This window comes from Mustela erminea, chromosome X, assembly GCF_009829155.1.
Source record: "Mustela erminea isolate mMusErm1 chromosome X, mMusErm1.Pri, whole genome shotgun sequence".
NCBI classification, from domain to species: Eukaryota; Metazoa; Chordata; class Mammalia; order Carnivora; family Mustelidae; genus Mustela; species Mustela erminea.
This window is the reverse complement of record NC_045635.1, coordinates 25,955,729-25,979,827: the sequence shown is the minus strand read 5'-3', so window position 1 is coordinate 25,979,827 and position 24,099 is coordinate 25,955,729. Positions and strand designations below refer to the sequence as shown.

The 24,099-nt window shown below is 40.7% G+C and overlaps 1 protein-coding gene across 5 annotated transcripts in view; it reads right to left on the bottom strand.

Moving 5' to 3' along the window:
* GK (glycerol kinase) overlaps positions 1-24,099 on the bottom strand; it is a 77,431-nt gene that overhangs the window by 24,616 nt on the left and 28,716 nt on the right. For 2 of the 5 annotated variants that reach the window (XM_032330315.1, XM_032330318.1), the window contains exons 5-14: positions 19,082-19,165; positions 15,436-15,512; positions 13,245-13,382; positions 9,988-10,097; positions 9,462-9,528; positions 8,139-8,156; positions 6,411-6,446; positions 5,967-6,034; positions 1,576-1,618; positions 1,054-1,134 (exon numbers count right to left, since the gene is read on the bottom strand). In XM_032330315.1, coding sequence (XP_032186206.1) covers positions 1,054-1,134; positions 1,576-1,618; positions 5,967-6,034; positions 6,411-6,446; positions 8,139-8,156; positions 9,462-9,528; positions 9,988-10,097; positions 13,245-13,382; positions 15,436-15,512; positions 19,082-19,165 — 722 coding nt within the window. The remainder of the gene's footprint in view (positions 1-1,053; positions 1,135-1,575; positions 1,619-5,966; positions 6,035-6,410; positions 6,447-8,138; positions 8,157-9,461; positions 9,529-9,987; positions 10,098-13,244; positions 13,383-15,435; positions 15,513-19,081; positions 19,166-24,099) is intronic. The other 3 variants (XM_032330316.1, XM_032330317.1, XM_032330319.1) reach the window with 3 other exon arrangements.

Sequence of the window (24,099 nt, the reverse complement as noted above, 5' to 3'; positions counted from 1 at the left end):
CAGTAAGCCTTCAGATCAACTGTATATTTGTACATTTCAAGGGAATGATTTAAAATGACTTGTAAAGAGATGGCTTTGAGAGATGTATCTAAGGGGAGGAGGGGGGAATGGGCTAAATGGGTGAAGGGGGAGGAGACAGAGGCTTCCAGTTACGGAATCAGTAAGTCACAGGAATAAGAGGCACAGCATAAGGAATGCAGGTAATGATACTGTAATAGCGCCATATGGGACACATGGGAGCTATAGCTGTGGTGAGCACAAATGCGTAAGCTTGCTAAATCACTAAGCTGTACTCCTGAATCTAATGTAACATCGTGTGTCCACTATATTCAGCAATAACAACAAAAGACTAGGGGGTGTGCCTGGCTGGCTCGGTCAGTAGAGCATGTGACTTGGGGGTGAGTTTGAGCCCCACACTGGGTATAGAGATTACTTAACAATAAAATCTTAAGAAAAAGAATATGTATGTGATTTGATAAAAAGAATACTGCTTCTTTCACCTTACCAATAAAAGTAATGGCTCTAATATAAATTCAACATTTCCTACAGACTTAGACTGATCTATTCCTACTAGAATTTACAAACGTGTTTAAAACAAACACTTCTACTTCATGAAACATGGCATAAAATCTCCTCACTTTCTTTTCCAAATCAAAATTGGACACAAAACCTATTTTTATGGGGAGACACGTGAATCGAGTTCCTCTGGTTTTGCACCCAGTGGTTCTCTTTGGAACACTGGGACACTGTAGTTATAAAACACAGAATTTTCCAGCTAACGGAAATACTTGGAGAGCAAGTCAAGCAGCTACAAGGTGCCACAAGGACTGGAAAAAGAACCAAGGAGCCCATATACTCAAGATCTCCTTGGAGTCCTGTCCCCAGCTCAATTCCAAGTTCCTTCCCCTCAACCAAATGCCAAGGAAAAAAAAAGCTGAATTTTTTTTAGTCCTACACATTAAGATTAACCAGAAAAGGTGTTAGAAAGCATCATGATTTTCACTGGCTTTGACTGTTTGCCATACCTACCCATATTGATTGAAAACTACTTACTTCCAAGGCATAATACACTGGTTTGTCTCTGCCAAGCTTATAAGCCACTGTGGTCAGAAGGCCATGCTCAGAAAACACACACTGTAGGAAAGACAAAAATATTTCAGTAGCCAGGAAAATAAAAAGACAGCAGAATAGTATTTTTTAAAGCGAAGATGACCTAAGTACAAAAATAATTCAATAAATATGTAACAATTTAAAAGAGTCAAAATTACCAGTCTTAAGAACATACTTAAACAGTACAAAATGTTTATTCCTTGATCCAAATTAGATTTGCATTAAGAATCTGACATAGCCTTAGTATAGATATCCCACCAACAATCAAAAACACACATACAAATTTCAAAGAACCTAAAATAGTTCTTACTAGAGCCACTTAAATTTCGTGATTTTCGTAATTTTTACTGAGCTTTAAATTAAACCCTAATGAAGATTAAATAAAATCTGCAGAATAAGTAACTTAATAGCAAATTATACTCGAGCATTATTTATATGAAGTTAGAAAAGACTTTCAAAACCAACCTTGCGGCCTGTATTACATAGTAAGAAACAGCCCGTTCCATATCTATAGTTGCGGGAAGAAGAACAGTGTGACAAGGTTATTAAAAGTAAACCGTGAAACATCAATAATACAAATCATTTAAACTGACATACAGGAAGTCATTATCTTAAAGTTTTGGGCCATCTCCAAGTTTACAAGCATTACATATTCCTTCTGGAATAACGTTCTGAAGACTAAGTCTAGAAGAAAATGTACTTCGTGCAATCCTAATGGAAAAATACAAGCACAGCATTTAGTGCCTAGTCACAATCCAGAGCTGTGTATAAAATATCACCAAATGACAACAAATTCTACATCCCAGTCCCAGTGACATTGCTTCTAACCCACGTGGAATGACGCATTTCACCCATGGGGCTGGCTGCTTAGCTCTGTCCTTAGTACAATCCTGAATTGCTATCTTCTGCTATCTTCTGCCCTGGAGTGGGGAGGCTAGGACCAGAATGCGGCAAAGTGGAGATGGAGCTCAGTGACCAGAGTGGCAAAGAGAAGAAAGCTACCAAAGGCCTCACTTTCCCATTCTCTCTGCAGGGTAGGCCATTCTAACAGGTGGGAGGGTCAGAGCGAGAATGGAACGTGGCCGCCCTGGAAGAAGTGAATTTATTTTACGGCAGCCATAGAAAGTATAAGCTTTGGACTCTGCAACAAGTCTGGCATTTGGACGTGAGTGAGTAGTTTTGACCTGTGCCAGGCAGAGAAGTAATCCAAAGTGATACCAGTAAGGGTCACTTCCATGGAGCTGGCTGTGACTGTCACCCTTGGCGCTCTACAAACCATTCTGCCAAGGCTTGGGATCCCTCCTCATGAGCCTTGCTGCTGTGCAATTTGATATTCCAGCAGGTGGGAAAACAGGGAGCACTCAGTTCAGTGCCAGGCAGAAGGATCACAGCAGAAACCACCACTAGTAAGCACTAAGTCAGCAGGCCCCATCATGTGGGTGTAAAGCAAATAGAAACAAAGGGCAATGTTTTTTTCTAGCAAACATTTTTCCCGGTACCACTGTTGTGAACAAGAAGTAACCCAAGTCGGTCTATCTCTTTTCACTCAAATATATTCTTTGCCTCTAGACAAACAGCCAACACATTCAGGGAGCATGAGATTAACGAGTATCTACATTTTTCAAGACACCAGTCAACTAAGATTATGTATGGGTAATAATACATTTATGAAGGAAAACACACAAATCACAATACCCTTTTATTTCCACAATGCTGGAAAAGCTATGAATTTAAGTTAATCTCTCCTTTAATAAATATCCTTAAAAATGATTATCTGTTGCAAGCCTTAAAAAGTTAATTACCTATTTCACATTTTTAAAGGAGAAGTCTGTACCAATTTAGCCCCCATATTAACACCCTGCACACCGAACAATAGTATATAAGTCTGAAAGTACCAAACTGACACAGAGGCTCAAGGCATTTAATAAAAGTGAATTCTTAAGTGAGTATACTTCATACTTAATTAGTGAGCATTGCTACCTATAGGCCACAATCTGCAAAGCAGTACACAGGCAATTATTTTCCTCTGAAATTTTATGATTTTTTTCTTCCCAGACATCAAACATACATGGAGCTTTCAGCATTTATATGGGCTGCCTATCCTTTCTCAAGACGGTACTGTGTTTAAACATCCCAGAGAGATGTCTGACTTTTCTAACCTCTGTGGCGGCAAAGGCTGCCCACTCTCCCTCATGGAGGAACCAGCCAAAGCTGGCCCACAGGAACAGGGTGAATGGCCCCAGCCGAAGCCATGAGGGTCGAGGCTTCCTTTAGAATACTTAATGCCTCTGGGGAGAGAGGTCATCTATCTTAGGTTCTTGTCCTTCAAAGCAAAACTAAATGTTCAAATAATCCACATTCATTCACGAAAAATCAGGAAATACAGAAAAGCAGAAAGAAAAATGAGAATCACCCATAATCCGTTCCTCGGCACCAAAACGGAGACGGGCTTTCCAGTGAATTCTGAGCTACCTGTCTTGTGCTCCCTGCTGAGGTTTGAAGAGACTGAGTCAATTCTCAGCCCCACCCTCTGCAACCTATTTGGACTTCATCTTGACCATCGCTTCTCTCTCATTCATTTTACAACTCCCATCTGGTCTCTACTCAGACTCCAAAAAATGCAACGCACAGTGGCTGCAGGGGTACTTCAAAAGCCCTCCCTGGCTTAGACCAACCTTCCAGGACTTGTGTGATAACACTTCCACAGGAAGGGAGTCCAAAGAGGAGGAAAAACCAACAATTTTATAGGGAACGTCCCATGTGCCCTACACCATGCTAGGTACTTGACAGAGGAGAGAGACCCTCTGATTTACTAGCACTAGCATGCCTGGCAAAGGAAAAAGGGCGGAGGGGAAAGAGCCTAGTTTTCCAATGTGTCTGTTGACTCCTGGTGCAGCTGCCTAGAAGCCAGAAGAAAGAGATGTTCCCAGACCTATGCTCATGCTTGTTCAAGCTCTCTCAGCCATAACCTCAGGATACCTTGATCTGCAAAGACTTTACCAATCTCCCCTCCTCCCCGACCAAACCTCACGCAGATGATGTCACACTGTCACATGAGGACCGCTGAGCACGCCAGACCACAAGAGCAATTCATCAAAAAGGTTAGACATTCCATTATCCACAAAAGAAGAATTTAATCACTGCTGTTAACATTGATGACATAATTAGGAAATCCTCTAGAAAAAAATAAATGTAGATAGTCTCCTGCTCGGTCAATGTGCTTCTCTCCTACAGAGAGTACAGTAACACAAGAGAGGTTCAGAGCCCCAGCTAAGTGGAATCAGATGGATCTGGGGGCCAAGACCACTTATTTCACTTACTAGCTTAACTATTCTGAACATCTGTTTTCTTATCTGAAAAATTCAAGAAATCTTATCTCTTAGATATGGGGCGTGTTACAGATTCCCAAGGAAGAGTAGTAAGAAGACAAGATTAGGAAAAAATTCACCAAACCTCTACTTCCATCATTCCTTCTACTTCTTTTTTTTTAAAAGATATTATTTATTTATTTGACAGAGATCACAAGTAGGCAGAGAGGCAGGCAGAAAGAGAGGAGCAAGCAGGCTCCCCGCTGAGCAGAGAGCCCGATGCGGGGCTTGATCCCAGGACCCTGATATCATGACCTGAGCCAAAGGCAGAGGCCTTAACCCACTGAGCCACCCAGGCACCCCTCCTTCTACTTCTTGTAGAAGGAGAAACTCTAGGTAATGAGGAGAAAGAAAACAGCATCGAAAATCCCACAAAAATATACCTTTACAATTTAGTGAGAAAGACTAGGGCAGGAACAGTGTATGTGGAGAAATGTAGTTCATTTTGAAATTTTTTCTTTATGTTAAAAAAAAATTAAAGATTTTATTTATTTGAGAGAGAGAGAGATAGCCAGTAAGAGAGAGCATGAGCTGGGGAAGGGTGGTAGGGGTTGAGGGCCAGAGGCAGGGGGAGAGAAGACCATCTCCCGCCTCCCCACCCTGAGCAATAATGACAGCATCTCCCAGAAAGATCATTCCACCTTTCATGAAAGGGAAACTGTATGACTTTGTTTTATTCTAAACAATTAAGAAGGAGCCTCAAACCTCAAAGCACATGGGAGAGTCTTAGTAAGCAGTATTCTGTAATATTTGGAGAAAGCTATGAATATTTTATCTCCATATTTATTTTTCCCAAATTACTCTCATAATGAATATTGGAAACTTCATATTTTGCAATGTCTTATTTCAGAACACTTTTTTTAAAAAAAGAATTTATTTATTTGACAGAGAGATAGAGAGCACAAGTAAGCAGAACGGCAGGCAGAGGGAGAGAGAGAAGCAGGCTCTCCAACAAGCAGGGAACCTGATGTGGGGCTCGACTGCAGGACGCTGGGATCATGACTTGAGCTGAAGACAGATGCTTAACCACCTGAGCCACCTAGGTGCCCCAAACATTTATTGAAGTATTCTCTACACCCAACCTGGGGCTTGAACTCGCGACCCTGAGATTATGAGTCACATGTTGTACAGACTGAGCCAGCCAGCCAGACGCCCCTGAAACGTAGTTTAAATCATGGCTCTTCCTCCCCTCTGCTCTGCCCACCTCCACTCCCCACCCCCACCCAACCAAAACCATTAACCCTTTAAACCAAAGATGAAAATGTATTGAATCAAGATCTTTTCAAGCCTCAGCAGTGTGTTTACATATGGCATAATGTATTTTATTTGAAGAAGAGAAGGAAAACTAAATGGCAAAAAAACTTATTGGAACTCCTAAGCTATTGATTTTTAGCCTGGATGAACTTCAACAGGTTTTCCTCATTCAAAGGACCAAAGGGATAAACAAACAAATCACTACTAGTTTTGGGGTCTGCTTCTTCAACTCACGTATTTTTGGCTTGACCATCCTGGAAGCACATTTGTCCCACCAATGCAGCAGACTGGTCCCCCAAACACTGAAAGCATAAATGACAATAAAGAACACTAAGACAGTGCCATTACTTTCCCCTTTAGAGCAGCCATAGGATTTATTTTTCCTTTTCTTCTTTATCAAGGAATGAACTGTCTTGATTTATGCATTGATTCCATTTGGCCATTTCCCCATTTCCTAATATCCCCTACAAGATATTAGGTATGGGAAGGAAGAGTTAGAATTTGGTCAAAATGTTCCCAGTGGCCCACACTGTGTCACCTAAGAACAAAAATCAGCCAATTCTGCCGCTTTCACCTTTCTTCCATAGTTTCAGAAGGGGCAGACTGATTAAGATAGAGGAAGAAGTCCCCTCACATGGAAGCAGGTAGGGTTGGGGAAGTAGCAGGGAGAAAACTTACCCCAGATATTGGCACACCTTCCAAGGCCCCAGCTTTCTAATAAAATTTTAAAAAAGGATTATGAGTAATCACAAACTATTATCTCTACTAACACAACTGCAACAGGAATGAACACAAACAACAACATGCCAGAGCATGTGGGCAGACAAGACAAAGCAAGTGTTTCAACTACATATGTGGTTCAAGGACAGATATGAGACATATTTCTAGAATGACAAGACAACACATGGTATTGGTGAATGGACGTCAAACACTGGGCTGGGAATCAGAAGACAAGGGGTCTACTCTTGGTTAGTTAGTGTTAAGTCCCTGAGCAGGCTGCTGAAACCTCTCTAGGTCTCAGTTTCTTGATATATAAAATGGAGTCTAGGTAACATGAATGCCTAGGTCTGATAGCTCTTTGTTATCGTTGCCATTAATAAGGAAAACTAACACATCCTTTAAAACAAACATATGAATAGCTATCAAACTGGCATGGAACAGCCTCATTTTGGAAGGTTGTATTTTACCAAGTATCCTTCCTTATCCAAACTGCTTTTTAGAGAAGTAAGAAACCCAAGAGCATTTGGGTATTGGCTATTATTTGTTCATAGCCGACATCATTTTTCAAATTTAGATAAACAAGAGTTAATTTAGGTCACACATAGTGGTTTTTATTTAGATCAAATATGGCTAACATTCCAGAGAAAAAAATGAGATTTAAGTGGCTGTGTATTTTACCAAACTTCATTTTTTTTGAAAATTCTAATACAAAGCAATTTCTACTGGTATTAAGGAATTAGGGGGAAGGAACGTGATCCACGAAGTAGTGTGATGTACTAGGAACAGGGCCAAAAAAAAACTTTCTATGGACTGCCCCCTTGGTCTCCCGCTGGTGAGCCTCTAGGAGCTTCAGATTCCCTATCTAGAAGAACAGAAGCTGCCTCACATAGCTACGATAAGGAAGCAATAGCATATATGTGGAAACTCTGTACAAAATAGAAAACATCTTCTAGATGGTGGATATTATTTTATTTCTTTCATGCCTTCTGTTTTATTCAAGACCTCTCTTTTTTATTTACTGGATATACTCTTAGGAAACCTGAACCTGGATAATAAGTGAAGGGTACACTTCATAAGGAACTGAAAGTGAACCCGTAGGAAAGCGAGAGGCTGTCTATCTTCATATAAATACGAGAAGGCTTTGCTGACACTATGGAGGTATTATCAAACTACCAGCGGGATCTACTCATGTGCATTCCAGCACATAAAGCGCTCCTTTTCCTTCACGGGGGGTGGGGGGGTCTCTGGAGGATTCCTGGGAATATCCTCTGGTGAAGCATGCAGAAAAAGTGACAGTGCATTTCCAACTAACTAGTCTGAAAGGCTGGTCAAGTATCACTCACAATAGGCATTTAGGACATTTAAAAACCACATCTAATTTCCCTGTTAACGCCAAAGCCCAAAGCACATCGCAACTGTACTTTGTCATGGGAGTATCAGAATTTCTCATTCCAGGAAACTAGCTTAGTCTTTTACTTTGAAACACCACTTTCAGTCTTATGGGAAACTTAAAAACAGACATGACTGAGTTTAAAGAACACCTAGAGCTTGTCTAGAGCTTCTAGCAATTTGGATTCTAGATAAATCTGCTTAGTAAATGGACTTCTTCTTGTCTAAAACTAAACGGAAATGCACTGTATCTTTTCCAAATGAATGGGTAGCATAATTGGTGGGCAACCTACTCACCAGGCTATGAGAGATTTTCTATAGTCAGCAAGGGGGAAAGGAGGACAGAAGCACAATATTTTAAATGCAAGAAAAAAAACTAGGCCAGTAAATGCTTTTCCAACCATTCTCTAAAACTGTTTCTCAAGGATAAGTTTTTTTCTCTGACCCAACGCAGTCTGTAGACAGCTATGAAGTCATCCAAGCACTTTTACTGCAGTTGCGCCGTGCTTCTCTTAGAAACTTCCATGATGCTTTAGAAGGCTTTTTTAGAAATGAAATATTTACGAACTCTGCTCAAGCTTTATCCAGAGCACTTAGTAATCAACTCTATTATTATTAACTCTATAAGTACAGTTTCTATTATTTGTCATGAAATGTCTAAACAATGTATTTTTCTGGTAACTGGCCTAAGACATATTTTTAAATTTTATCGTAAATTCTAGATTTTTGTGCTCAAATACCAGTTCAAATCCTCCTGGAGGTTTTCATCCCTGACGTGTAATCAGAGGTACTCAATGATGCTAAGCACACTTTTTGCTCAAAGTACTTTTTCTCCCAGTTTTAGTGAAAGCAACAGTAAAATGTCCCTTATGGAAACCAGTTTCATTAGCAATCACAAATCAGAAACAGACTCTTTGTTTTCAGTTTCTTTGCTAAAGTTTTGCTCAGGTTGACAAAAAATCTAATATAAAAATGTGGTCTGGCCATGAAAAGACATACAACAGGAGAAAGAACAATAAAATGTGAAGAGTCCTTCCTCTAAATTGTAAGCACAAACTACTAAAGTTACTTCAACTAAAAGAATAAACAGGCTCGGGATGCCTGGGTGGCTCAGTTGGTTGGGCAGCTGCCTTCGGCTTGGGTAGTGATCCCAGCGTCCTGGGATCGAGTCCCCCATCAGGCTCCTTGTTCAGCAGGGAGCCTGCTTCTCCCTCTGTCTCTGCCTGAAACTCTGCCTGCCTGTGCTCGTTCTCTCTCCCCCTCTCTGACAAATAAATAAAATCTTAAAAAAAAAATCTTAAAAAAAGAAAAAAAAGAATAAACAGGCTCAAACATTCCCATGCCACCCTCTATAGTTAATTATTCCATTAATACTTTGAAATTAGAATACTTAAAGAATGGCCAATTAAAGTTTATGAAATATAAAACCAACTGGTAAAAAGGATTCTAAAATTTTTAAGTTATAGAACTATTTAAGCAGCACTAAATTCTTATTTTATATACTATCACACTTAACAGAAAAGTCACAACTCTCAAACTAGAAAATGTCACACAACTGACTTTTGAATTCTGAATAGTAAAGATTTTTTTGAATGAATTTTTTTTTTTTTTTTTTTTTACCATTAGGCCATAGATCTCAGAAGAACTCCGGACATTTGGAAGAATCTTCATCGGAATTTCAAAAAATCTAAAAAACAGTAAGATAAGACTGGTTATATAACACTATTTTAAATAAATATCTAGAAACATTTATATGTTTTTAAAGACAAAAATGTAAATAGCATTAAAAATGGACATATTTGAGCGTGGAGTTAAATAATAAGCCAGCAGAACATAGTTGTATGTTTGGGTATTTATCATTCTATCTTTATACAAAGCCAGCAAAAAATAAGAAGCACACAGAAAACAAAGTACTTTTTTTTTTTTTTTACAAAGTACTTTTCTAAAGAAACCTAACTTCCTATCAAGACAATTTGGCCTGTTTGCTATATATTCAACAAGAGTCTCTTTTTTGAATACACATTATAGACTTGTATATTATATTGAGATATCGACCAAGTTTGGTGCTCCATCAACATAAGAAAATAGTAAGATTTAGGTTATAAATAGTAATGGGAAATGCTTTTTAGGGCAAAACACAACTCACTCGCAGAGCTCTTTATCCCATTCCAGAGAGTGAATGTTGAAAAGCATTGTCCTACTTGCATTTGTTACATCCGTACAGTGGACCCCTCCATTGGCCCCTCCCGTCAAACTCTAGACAGAATAAAAGGACAGGTTAGATTTGTACTAATTTGCTATTTATTTATTTTTATTTTTAAAAAGATTTAAAAATATTTAGATTTAGTTGAGAGAGAGAGAGAGAGAGAGCATGTGAGCAGGAAGAGGGGCAGAGGGAGAGGGAGAGAATCCTCAAGCAGAATCCCACTGAGCACAGAGTCCAATGCAGAGCTCCAAATCAGGACCCTGGGACTGTGACCTGAGCCAATATCAAAAGTCAGATGCTCGACCAACGGAGGCACCCCCTAATTTGTAATTTAATTTACACGCATAATCAGTAGCAGAGTGCATGAAGCAGGAGAATGGAATATGTCATTTAATTTTCTAGTTTTCAGCAGTGTCCAATAGAAATACAATGCTAGCTACATACGTAATTTTAAATTTTCTAATAGCTACATTAAAATATAAAGAAGGTAAAATTAATTTTAATAATACTATATATTTTATTTAGTTCAATATAGCCGAAGTACCCTTTTATTTATTTAAGATTTTATTTTTAAAAGTTTTTTCAAATTACTCAATATTGGATAGAGATTACTTGAAAATAAAAATTTACAACCAATATGAAATTACAACCCTGAAATCAATAGTTGTATGCTCCAGTGGCTGAGGAGACCAGGCACCCCCCAAAACATCCTTTTAATATGAAAAATTATTACTGAGACAACTTACCTCTGTATTCATTTATTATTTTTTAAAAGATCTTATTTATTTATGTGACAGAGAGAGACAAGACAGCAGGGACAGGAACACAGGCAGGGGGAGTGGGAAAGCAGGCTTCCCACTGAGCAGGAAGCCAGATGTGGGGGCTCGATCCCAGAACCCCAGGATCAGGACCTGAGCTAAAGGTAGACGCTTAACCATCTGAACCACCCAGGCACCCCTATTTTATATTATTTTATTATATTTTATTATTTTAATTAATGTCTACATCCAACACAGGGCTTGAACTCACAACCCCTAGATCAAGAGTGCATGTTCTACTGACTGAGCCAGCCAGGCGCCCCAACATTTCACCTACTTAAGCACAGTATATATTTTACACTCACTGAACATATCAATTATTTGATATTTAATATCTGATATGGCTAGGAAGCAGTGCTTTCCCATATTTGAAGTGTTTGGTAGCCACACGTGCTTAAGTCGCTACCATATTAGACAACAGCGATCTAGTAAACTGGTAGTTAAACCGAAAAAACATCAGTTTTGCTTTCATCTGTTATCTTTGGAAAAGGCAGTCTTACCACATTTGGCAAAATGAAATACATCAGTATGTCTGCCTCTTCAGGATCTCACAGAACTCTGTGCCGCTGTTCTCTGTTTGTGATTGTTTGTGATTAAGTTTTTTGGAATAACAATTCTCACTGGGTTGTGCCTACCCAAGTATGTATCCTGAAAGCAGAGTTTTAAAATCTCCTGTGTTAATACCCCCCAGCACTGCTGCTTTCTTTTGTGTGGGAGCAGTAAGAGGTAAGAAAGGAACAACAGAGCAGAAAAGGCATCTCAGAAAAAAAAAGAAAAAAAAAAGATAAGGCTTCTCAGCACCTATGCCCCCACCCCGCAGCTAACTGAGCTCTCCCCCTCAGCTCACAGGGGCCCCACCCTGCCTTACTCTGGTTTCAAACAACTGACTGTCAGAACTACTGTCAGAAGTATTTCAATGTGACAGGTATGAAAACTGCGGGCCAGGAGAGCACCAACCCTGGTGTGGCCTGGCCAAGCACAGGGAGGGCTGGGGAATGCCCTTCTTCCTAGTGCTGGTTCTAGAAGATCTGCTCTGTGGATCTGGCAAGTGAAAACGGGGACAATATTCCTCTGAAGCTCTCCTGAATGTTGAAAAGCTAGTCACATCCTTACTAAAGTAATTACAAATGAAATGATATGTGTGGGGATTTGCTTTACAATTATCCGTGGGGAGAAGCGTATGTGAGTGTAGCTGAAACAAGACTGGCCATAGTTGATTGCCATAGCTGGTACACTGTTGCACAGGTCCATTACACTATTCCCTCTCTTGGGTACAGTTGAAAATGCCCGTAATAAAAATAACAAAAGAACAAACGAAGAGAAAGGGGGAGAGAGAACATGTACTTTTGAGATAACTCTGGGAAATGTCTAAAATGTTAGTTTCTACTCATCTGTGTTCAGCTTAGGCAAAAAGATTATACTTCAAAATTCCATTATGATTCTTTCATATTATGGCTTAATAAGAGACAGCTGCATAATGCTGAAAGCAGCTGATAGTCACACAGGTGTTCTATTATGCTAAATAGTTTTCCTTTAAGAAATGACCACGGGAAAAGAGCATATGATAGGCAAGAGGAAAAAGACTACCTAAACTATGAATTACTAATTAATTACCTAAATTACCTTTTCTAAGGATAATAAATATGAGATGTGGTTTTGGTAATCACCATCCATTTTTATGGCAATAAAGGAAGAAAAGTAAGGAAGACGGAGGCAAAAACGCCTTTTTTTTCCCAAAGCATCTATTTAAAAATTTTTGAGGAAAAATTCATATTAGATTAACCATTAATCAGTTCAAAGAAGACAACTCAGTGGCATTTAGCACCTTCTTGATGTTGTGCACCCACACCTCTATCTAGTTCCAAGATATTTCCAGCACCGCAAAGGTATACTCTATCTATTAGTAACCATTACCCCCTTCCTTCAGACCCCTACAACTTCTATTCTACTTTCTTTTTGCAAAAATGCCTCCCAAATGGAGACTGAAATGTTCTGCTGTCTCTCAAGTGGCTTTTCTTAATAATTTTGCCAGCTAACAAGTTTCAACTGGAGGTGCCTGGATGGCTCAGTTGGTTGAGTGACGAACTTTGATTTCGGCTCAGGTCATGATCTCAGGGTCATGGGAACCCACATCAGCTCCAAGCTGGGCATGGAGCCTGCTTAATATTCTCTTTCCCTTGCCCTCTGCCCCTCTCCCAGCTCATGCATAAACACACACGCGCGCTTGCGATCTCTCTCTCTCTCTCTCAAATAAATGAATAAATAAATAAAGCCTTTTTAAAAAAGTTTGAACTCTTAGTAGAAAATAGAGAGAAGGCAAGACCATCTAAAAGAATTCTAAAAAACTTTCTCCATACTTAACATTATATTTAAACGTACCCAAATAAGCCACGAATCAATGGTCCCAAAAAGAGCTCTATCTTCTTCAACAGCCCTTTGAACTTTTCTCACATTGTCAAGGAGCCAACGAAGTTTCACCGCACTGAAGTAAGTGCTAAGTGGAAGGCCTGTCTTGGACTAAACACAGTCATGAAATTCAGCCAGCAAGTTGAAATAAAACACCAAACCAAGAACCCCAACAAATCGCAAAATATTCAATGGCCCTAAAGTCAGTCCCATGGTAATATGGATAAAAATGATTTTCCTATCTCATGGCACGGAAAAGCATGTTCATGAACAAAGATCAGCATGGTATGTTTGCAGTTCAAAGAGTATCCATGCTGCAAGGTAAAGAGAAAATTAAATGACACAACACCCTATAATCTAGATGGTGAGCAAGTAGATGTTAGCTTTTGTGTTATTATATATAGAACCTAGTCTGAAATTCTGCCTTTTCATTTTTTATTTCATGAAAGTGAAAATTTAAACTATTAAAAATCAGAGTATATTAAACAGTAACCAGAAAATATTATGTTTTAAAACACATATTAACAATATACTTGTATGTGTAAAAAATATAAATATATACACAAACACACATATTCAAATAGCGTAAGTGGAGAATAAAGTAGAGCTCAAGGACATGCTAGAAGAAAGCAACACTGAGTCGCTCTGTATTAAGAAAGTAGTTGCCTATAAAACTCAGTGAGTACATTAAACAAAGGGAAGGTGTACTGAAAAAAGGATAAATGCTAAATATAAAATACATATGGGCTTATCAGTCTTCCTTGAGAACAGATCAGATCCAACTCTTGTTTTTGTTAGTACATTAAATACCAAACATATTTATTTGTAAGAGCTGATGAAAGAGGTTAGGAGGATACATACATCAAAATAATGCAACTATCTTTCCCCTCCCCCAATCCTTAGTTTCCTGATTTATCCCCTAATTACAGTTAAGTGATACCTTCTTCCTTCTTATCTGCTATGGATATGTTTGGTAAGAATATACAAACCAGACCAATACTTCAATGCACCCTCTAAGTTATGACTCTTAACTCATGGTTTTCTAGCTTTCCTAGAAAAAAGTAAGACCGGTACTCAAAAGTAAGGAAAGGAAATAAGTTATGAGATTATTCCTCTTTGATTTGAAGGACCAAGGGTCATCCCACAAAGTCAACAGTGAGGTAGTTGATAATATCTCTTTTTAATGATTTAGGTAGCAAGTTTAAAAGTTGCCTAAAATGGTACTGAAGTGGGGGGTGGGGTGGAGAGGGTGGTTGGGTTATGGACTTTGGGGAGGGTTTGTGATACAGTGAGTGTTGTGTAGTGTGTAAACCTGACAATTCACAGACCTGTACCCCTTGGGCAAATAATACATTATATGTTAATAAAAATAATTTAAAAATTGAAAAAAATGGCACAGAAGAGAAAAACATGCATCACTTGCAGCAAAGTGTAGCTGGAGGTGGGGGTGAGGGTTGGGCAGGGTGACAATGCGGCACAGAATAGGAAATGGGTAGGGGTATATTTAGGACTAGCTTGAAGTTATTCAGGGGGTGAGGGTAGGGAATGGTTTGTTAAATTGCTACAATTAATGGGATTCGAACCCTAGTTTCAGAACCAAGAGCCACTGTTTTAAGAGTCCCACTGACAAATATGAAGGGGATATGCCAAAAAAACAGAACTTCTTTTGGATGGTAGGAGAAGTGGGCCTTGACCTTCATAAGAAAAATGCCTTGCCTGTTCCAAAAATTCTCTCTCCCTTAATTCAAGAGCTCTACATATGGACTGAATTTTACGCACTTTCTATCAGCCTTCTTCATATGAAAAAACTGGAAGGAGTTCCGTGAGAAGTTGGGAGTGACTTTTCTCTCCCTGAATCCCAATGCCTAAAAACTCAAAAGCATCCAGAATTTTCTAGAAAACAAGTGGGAGTATGGTTTAAGCCACTGAGACACTTTATAATCCCCTCCAGACTATCGACTTCAGAATACAAATCCTCTAATCCACCACAGGGCAAGAAGACAGAAAGGTAAATACTTGAGTTGTCCTTAACTGTCTGCAGTGTAACATATCAAATAACTACTGTGCAACAGGATGTAAGGCCCAATTAGTCTTTCAGGTGAAATTTCTAACTCTTTTTTAAAAACAAGCATTCTTATAGTATACTTCTGAAGAGATCTCTTACCTTGACAAAGTTATTATTTCCTGGAATTCTTTTACTAAGATTCTCAACGGTAGACTGGGTTCTTAGGTCAAGCCACACTAAAGACCAAAATATAACAACATATATGAAAAACTTCATTTAAAAAATCATATCTTACTGAAATCACTGTCAGGGACAGGAGACTGATTAGTTTCCATAAGCAATTAAAATGCTGAGCTTTCAAAGGATTGAAATTAGAAAATTAGAAATGAATGGGCATATTGTTAGAAAAAAGAATAAATTTATGAGGAAGAATTTAAAGCTTTTATGCCAAATTACAGACCAAGTTAGGAGAACAATACAAACCTGAGGGCACTCATTTGGTATTGTTTTTATAGGAAAAAAAAAAACCATGAAAAAAATGTTTTGGATAAGAAGTTTCTAAGAATACATGAGTACAGAGAAAATCTCCATGCTCCACAGGCCAGTTGCCAGGGGCGTCACACACAGGTCAGGATCACTGTACTAGGTAAAAGCAGGTGCCTTATAGAACTTGGGAGCAATGTGTGACAAAGCACAGAACCTGGTACTATTTATTGAAGGAAAAAGTAAGATTCAGTCTCCCATGTATGAAATGCTTCCGTACATCACACTCCTCCATTTCAAAAGCAGGCTAGAAGCCAGAATTGTTCAAAGAATTATTTAAAGGTCGCCATTCTTGCTCCATGCTGGGTCATAAAAAATCTATTTTGGGAGATCAACATTATTTACACTAGCAAGTAGCTTCCACTTTCTGATCCTCCAGTGAAAATATTTCTCTTCTGCTTCCTGACAGAAGGCCTGAGAAAGAGAAGGTATCACACAGTACATAAAGCAACTGTGGAAGGTAACCGATAGGTCAGCGGAGTTCTGTTTGTCAGACTTAAGTTTTGTACTTAAGTTCTATCACTTTTAATCTATTAGCGGTCAGTTGGTATTTTTAGGCAGTGACTGTGCTCAGATGCCTCCTGAAAAGTCTCAGGCCCATAGTTTATTTAAAGGGCACCAGGGAAGATAAAACAGGCTTGCCCACTTATACACGTGAATGCTGGCCACTTAATCACATAGTCTGGTTCACCCTTTTGACTCTTCGACTATTTCATGTTTCAACTATTACATGTTTTTTACTCATGTAAAAAACAGTTCTTTTCGGTAGTGATTTTTAATCAGTTCTTTGTAATTACTTAAATTGTCATTCCCCCTGAGAGCTGCCTGAGCTTATTTTGACAGTGGCTACTTCAAGACCCGAGACTGGGGTTTCTGGGGCACCTGGGTGGCTCAGTCGGTTGGGCGTCTGCCTTTGGCTTGGGCTGTGGTCCCGGGATCCTGGAATCGGGCCTGACATCAGGCTCCCTGCTCAGTGGGGAGTCCACTTCTCCCTCTCCATCTGCTTCCTCCCCCTTCTCCACCCATTCATGCTCTATCTCTCTCAAATAAATAAAATCTTAAAAAAAAAAGAGTGGTTTCTGCAGGTGTGAGAAGCGGCAAGAAAAGGCTCATCACAGCTGAGGAAGGAGGCGGCAGAGAGGGACGCCAGGGGAATCCGTGGTCTGTCTCCCACATCTGCATTTGCTGCCTGTATTCCTCTTACTCCTGGGAACAGTATCTCAAATTCTCTTCAGGAAATCGTCCCTCCCTCAGTCTCAGGCACATGGTTTGCCACAGATTCGACCCTACCCCCAGCTCCAGGACCACACATGTCCCCATCCCAGTAACTGGTTTGGTGGACAGTGTGTGGTCGAAGCAGCCCTACAGAGATTTGTGCTCCATCTTCGGGAGCCCCTCTCCTCAGCACCACTAGGCAGTGTGTGGCTGGGCCTGCCGCCCCCACGACGAGAGAGCTGAACGGGCTCCATCGGAAGCCATCCCAGAAGACTTGCAGGGAATTCAGGTCATATGGTCCAAGTCTAGAATCAAACAGCATCTGAACTAAGCTACTGTTTCACTACTGATTCCGTGAACAAAAGAATTACTTTTTAAAACATTTTTCACTTTACTTAATTAGGGTTGTGTTTTCTATTACTTGCGCTGTGACTGATGTGAGCCATTAGCAGCAGCTGCATGGAGTTGGCAAGAACTCCCCTGTCAAGGGCACCAAGGCAGTCTGCTTTTCACAGAGGGGCCATATGGCGTGACTGCAACAAAAGTAGACTTTCCTCACAGGCAACCCCAGCAGATGTTAACAGAAGTAATCGGGAAGAGGACAGGAATTCAACAGAGAAGTTTTGAGTCTGTGACAGAATTAACAAACACATCTCAATTCTCCATGTTTCGAGCAACAACAAGCTGGGGGTTAAAAATCAACTGGGTGTGTTTTGACTACCTACTCTTAAAATAGGATGCATTAGAATGGAAAATAACAGAGTCTGCTGAACTCTGTAAGTATGTGAAACTTTTTAGTTATATGAATTTGATGAATCATGATGTAAAATATGTTCCTCATGAAGGAACATGAACAAAGGACCTGAAAGTCATTGTTCTGGGCTGTTTAATGACTCAAAGCCTCCTAGATCAGGACTTTTCTGTATCTTAATGTAAATAATCACTAAGGAGCTTCAAGATGGACCCATTCCCTGAAATTCTAGAAAAGCAGGTCCAGGGAGGGAGCCCAGAAACACACCTTTTAAACAGGTGCCCATCTTTTAAGCAGCACTGTTCAGACTCCACAGCAGCGACCCTTACCCAAAAAGCACACCAGAAACCCCTGGAAAAATTTGAAATCACACATTCCAAGCCCTACCTTGCACAATTCCAGCTGCAGGTCTAGGCAAGGAAGGCTTGAGTCTTTCTACTTCTGCTATAAGCATCCCAGGTTATTCAGTATTATATACTAGAACTTGAGACGCTCTTTTCTAGGGCATGAACTTTAGGATATGCAGTTTGTTCCAGTCATTTCTTTAAAAACCAAGTGACAGACAAACTGGTGACCAGATGGCTCTCAAGTCTCAGTGGCTCTGGGACTTAACTGCTCCTGGACAAAGCCCACTTACGTAACTGGGCACTTTACTCCTCACTTGAGAGCTTGCAAGTATCCACAGCAGAATCCATAGAATCAACCCCTCACCAAAATGAGTCAAGACACTGGACGTCAGATCAGGAGAGCCAAGTTCTAGGTCTTCTGATTTTGCCACCAACAAGCTACGTGACTCAAGCAAGTCTATTTGACCCCTTGTGGCTTAGATTTCCTGAATATAATAAAATAAGGCAGTTGAACTAGATGGTCTCCGTTGTCCCTCTCCTGCCATTACTCCGTGATCACAGAAGGCTGGCAGATTCACTTTGTTTTTACAGCCCAAGAGTTTAAGGCAATTAGAATACATGGAACGAATTAGTACGACTGCCAAGGAGAAAAATGGTCAGTGGTGGATATACTACCAAACAATTCACGAATGCTCAAAATTAATTGAATTAAGAACAAAACAATTAGAAAACTCATTAAAGAAGCTAAGATGGCAGAATTAGATTTGCAGGAAGAGAGACCAAAAGCTAAAGAGAAGACCCCAAGCTGGACGACCAAGCCCCTTGTGTAGATAATTTCTGAGAACAATCAAAAGAAGCGCCAGATCCGCATCCAGCAGTGGTGGTCAATCTCCCCCAGCACGTCTGAGTCGGGAGGCCGGGGAGTGAGCAGAAGCCGGAGCACCAATACCTGAGGAAGTGCCAGCAGCCGGAACCGAAGAGCCAGAGCGAACAACGGCAACTGGGTCGGAAGGGCCGGGAGAAACTGGAGCGGCTGGAGCATTAGGAGAAATAATGGCAATTCATGCTAGAGGTGGCCAGATTCAAGGTCTGTGTTCTGTCGTCGACCACTGGGAAAATGGCAGACCACGTGGGCAAGTTCCTCAGAATGAGCATTTTCTACGCGTGTGAGCATAGAAAAAGCAGAGGAAGAGGCAGGGAGTGGATGGGACACGAAGGCAGGCCTGACGTCAGTCTCTGGTTCGGTCGACTTCGTCCGCGTGGACAAAGAGCAGGTACAGAATACGGGCTTCCACTTCTGGATGACTCATCCCTACCTCGGCCTACCTCGGCGCAGAGCTGCACCCTGGCTAGCAAAGCGGCTCAGCGGGTTACTGAGTGCTCGCCCAGCCCGAGATGGGGAACGGCTGTGTGCTGCAGCAAGCCAGACTGCCTGGGCTAGGGGCACCCAGGGGCGCGCCACGGTCTGTTGGGGCGATTTACAGAAGATGGGAGAAGGCTGCTCTGGGAAGGCATGGCCCCAAGAAAGTGTTTTCCTGATAAGGGTGGCAGGAGGTGAAGCCCACCGCCACAAACAGGAGAAGCATGTCCCAAGGGAGCAGGGAACTGGTAAGTTCCAGAGTAATTTGGGGGAAAAAGTAAGGAAAACCAATGCTAGGGAGTCCCGAACACTAGACAGCCTACTTTCATAAGGCATGTCCCTTATTTAGACCCAGTCGATCAGATTTATATGGTTCCAACCAGGGCACCTGGGTGGCTCCGTGGGTTAAGCCTCTGCCTTCAGCTCAGGTCATGATCTCAGGGTCCTGGGATCGAGTCCCACATGGGGGGGCTCCCTGCTCAGCGGGGAGCCTGCTTCCCCCCACACACATACCCTGCCCCCTGCCTGCTTCTCTGCTTACGTGTGATCTCTCTGTCAAATAAATAAATAAAATCTTTAAAAAAAACCATTTTAAATGGTTCAAAAAACCCACTTGGAGGATGTGATAAACTCTCAATTGTGTTAAAGTCCCATCCAATACAGATCCATTAGATTTGGTCTAGTCTGAGAAACAAAGTTTTAAGAGTGAAGAGAAATGCAGTCACCTCAACATCCACGGACCAGGGTCAATTTGGTGGGAAGAATGGACTTTGAGAATATTCAGAAATTTGTATCAGTTCTGATTAGTCAGAACAATTAAAGGGAAAAGTACCTAAGAAAAAAATTTAAAATCGACCAGAAATAATCAGAATTATTTTCAATGGACTGGAAGCGAGGGCAAATAGCGAAATCTCCTCTGGAGGACTGCCTGTGAGGAGGAGCTACAGGGAGGACGAGGAGGGAGTTGCCCTGAGGCCCCAGGTTAAGGGGCACACCCTAAGCAAGAACTGCTGACAGTTCCACCACGTGTTATCAGCTCGCTTTCCCCTCAGAGACAGCATAATAGTCAACCAGATTTAACTGCTTTGTGTTATCACTTGCCAAAAGTTAAACTATTAATTAAGCTGGGTAAGAGATCACTTGCAAAGGACAAGAGACTATAATTGATGACTGTCCCTCTCCTGATGACATCTTCAGAAATCTCAAGTGGCCAAAAGAAAAATGGAGTGTAAGGAAGGGAGGTGATTTAAAACATATATTCGCCACAAGGGGGGGACTAAAAACTATTTCAGCTCTTAGGTGTATATATGGCAACATACCAATGACTCACTCAAGTGTGTGCGACCCAGGTAAACTCTGCATTTTTCCCAAGAACACCTGTCATGGGTAAGTCAATGATTCCATTTGGCATTTCTGGATTAAAAAGACCAGCAGCCAATTCAGAACAGTAGCCATGGCTACCACTTACTGAAACCTTCTCATCTGCTAGGCACTGTAAATACTCTACATGTAGTAACTCACTCATTTTTAATTCATGTCTAAGAGGTCCACACTTAAATTGTTAAATTGTCTCCATTTTAACTGTCGAGGGAACAGGCACAGAATGGTAGTAAGTGGAAAAGCCAGGATTTGAACCCAGAGTCTGAATCCAGCATGAAACCCCTACCATGCAGGTAAGCCAGAATGAATTCAAAGTCTTAAATGGAATATAAAGAAATAGCAAAGATTGGAAACCTCTGAGTTGAAACCAAATCCAGTTTCTTTTTAAATTGGCCAGAGTTGAAGAATTCATTAATTGCAAAATACACAGATTTCTTTTTAACCGCAGACTGAAGGAAATGTAAGACATTCAAAGACTGGTAATAAACAACTTGAAATAAGGAGAAATTAAGTATATCTTGACCAAGCTGAATATTCTAGATCTTACAAAAATAAAAACATCTGCTCCTTTCCAAAGCAAAATAATAAAAACAAAACTACGCTTTTGTTGTTTAAAACAAGTGTGCTTCCAAGTTTTAGGTAGCTTGTCATTTAGGGTTTTCTTTCATGCTGATCCTCTGAAATATAAACCAATCCCAGAAAAGGTTAAAAAAATTGAGCTCAAGGTCCTTCAGTGCTTGACAAATGATTACACAGGTTTAATCACTGGCCCAGGGTGAACCAGTACATAAAAAGTAACAAAGGCAAAGAGGATGATCCATGTTTATAACTGCATGAACAGTTGTATGTCATAAGGAACTTGATTTTTTTTTTAAAGATTTTATTTATTTATTGGAGGGGCGGGGACAAGCGGGGCTGTGCTGAGTGCAGAGCCCAACATGGGGCTTGATCCCATGATCCTGAGATCATGAAATGAGTCGAAATCAAGAGTCTGATGCTCAACAAAATGGGCCCATGCAGCCACCCCTATTTTTATTTTTTTGAAGATTTTATTTGAAGTAATCTCTATACCCAATGTGGGGCTCAAAATTACAATCCCAAGATAAAGAGTCACATGTTCACCGGCTGAGCCACAGGAGACTTTAAATCCAACATCTTAGGAAAGAAATGTTTGCCGTACCATTTAACTAAAGAAAAATGGATCGGAGACCAATGATTTTTGTCAGTGATTTTCTTTCATATACTAAAGGTCTTAAATCAGTGGCTCTTGCCTCCCTGGATGTAAGTCTTTAATATGAATAATACTTTGATATTAAAGTATGAGCTGTGCTCTATAGAAAGCTACTGGATGGTGCCATGCACACCTATCCACTGTAACAGAGAATGACAACATCTGTCCAAGGAGGAGGGAAACAGTTGTGCCATTCTCATTAGGGCAGAATATTTCACTGGTAGCATCAGTGAAATATGCACAAGAAGATATTAAACGTCACTGATTCAAGCCATTCCCCCCACTTCAGTGGTTCTGGGCTTGGCTGTGCCATTGTAGTTGTGCTCAATTTCATTTGCAGTGTATTTGTAAACCCAGCAAGGTATGCAGACCACTAATAAAAGCTGGTTTTGGGGGTGTCTGGCTGGCCCAGTCATTAAGTGTCTGCCCTGGGCTCAGGTCATGATCCCTGGGTCCTGGGACTGAGCCCCACATTGGGGTCCCTGCCTAGTGGGAAGCCTGCTTCTCTCTCCCCTACTCCCCTTCTTTGTGTTCCCTCTCTCACTGTGTCTCCCTCTGTCAAATAAATAAATAAAATCTTTTTTTTTTAAGTTGGTTTTGGAAGAAAAAGGCTTGGAAAAATGGCAGGGGTTGGGGTAGAGGGTAGTCCTTGGAAAAGAATACTGATGAAGGGAACACTAAGAGGGAGAGAGAAAAGCACCACAGGGGCAAGGATGAGTGAAGACAGAGGAGAGAAGCCGAAGGACACAAGGGCCACAATGGTCCTGCAATCCAGCCGGGCGGCCCATTGGAGTCAATGGCTACATCATGGCCCAGCAACTGCAAAGCAGTGATGCCCAGTGACACTGCTCATTTCAGGTACGACACCAATGTCTACCTCACAATTAACACATACATTCTCAAACTGTATGAAACAGGCCATCTGTGCCTCCATGGACTGATTTTTTAAGCTTTTTTTCTGTGCCTGTCACTGTATCTGTTACAAAAGACATCAGTAAACACATACACCTTTATTGCAAACAAGAAAAACACAGCCTTTCTCAGCTTTCAGCTTCTTCATCAAATGTATTTCAGGTCCACTGATAGGACAGGTACTGGGGGGTGAGTAAGCCGATGGCTTATTAAGGACCTCTGGACCATAAACCAGGCCACATAAAAAATGCAATTTTTAAGAAAAAGAAGTGTAGACTGCTTCTCTTGTTGGCTTGTCTATAACAAACACTGCTCGTAGGTTACATAATTAAGTAAAGAGAGATGAAGAGGACAGGCCTAGAGTGAAAGATTTATAAGAGAAAGGTATAGGGGAGGGGGGGGGAGAGAGAGAGAGAGAGAGAGAGAGAGAGAATCAAACCCACAGACTGTGGTATAAACAAAGACGAAGCTCAAAGACAAAGATAGGTGACAATCTGATTCTGTTTCTACCAATCCCACCCTGTGTTAAGAGAAAGCTGCTGTAGATTTAATGTTGATATTCTCAACTGAGACTTGCATGGAGATATTACACCAGAGCGTTTCCCTGGGTGACATGAAATGGGAGGCAGAATCTATCCTTGTCATAATTTAGTGGCTCCCCTTCTCAGCTCATTACTCCTTCCTTCTGCTCCTTTTCTATTCGCTTTCCCTTCTCACTTCTAGATTCCTCTCCTGAGCCATGAGTCTCAAAGGCAAGCATGGTGACTGCCCAGTTCATCACCAGCTGCCTAGTAGGGCTTATCACAGAACCTTTATGTACACAGAAGGGCACTTGAACTTTTGTTGAGTCATTTACCTTCATTCCTACAGTGATGTCATCTGTAATAAAATGAGACTTTCACCTCTCTGGTAATGACTTTAAGTCTCCATCTACATTTGAACAATCTCTTATCCAAGAGCCACCAACCTAATTTCTCAGTAATGAGCTTTGATTACAAGTCTAATATTCACCTTGTTCAAAGAAGCCAGCCAGTTTTCTCCCAGGCTGACAGCCATTAAATCTTAATTTCCGTCTGCTCTCTGA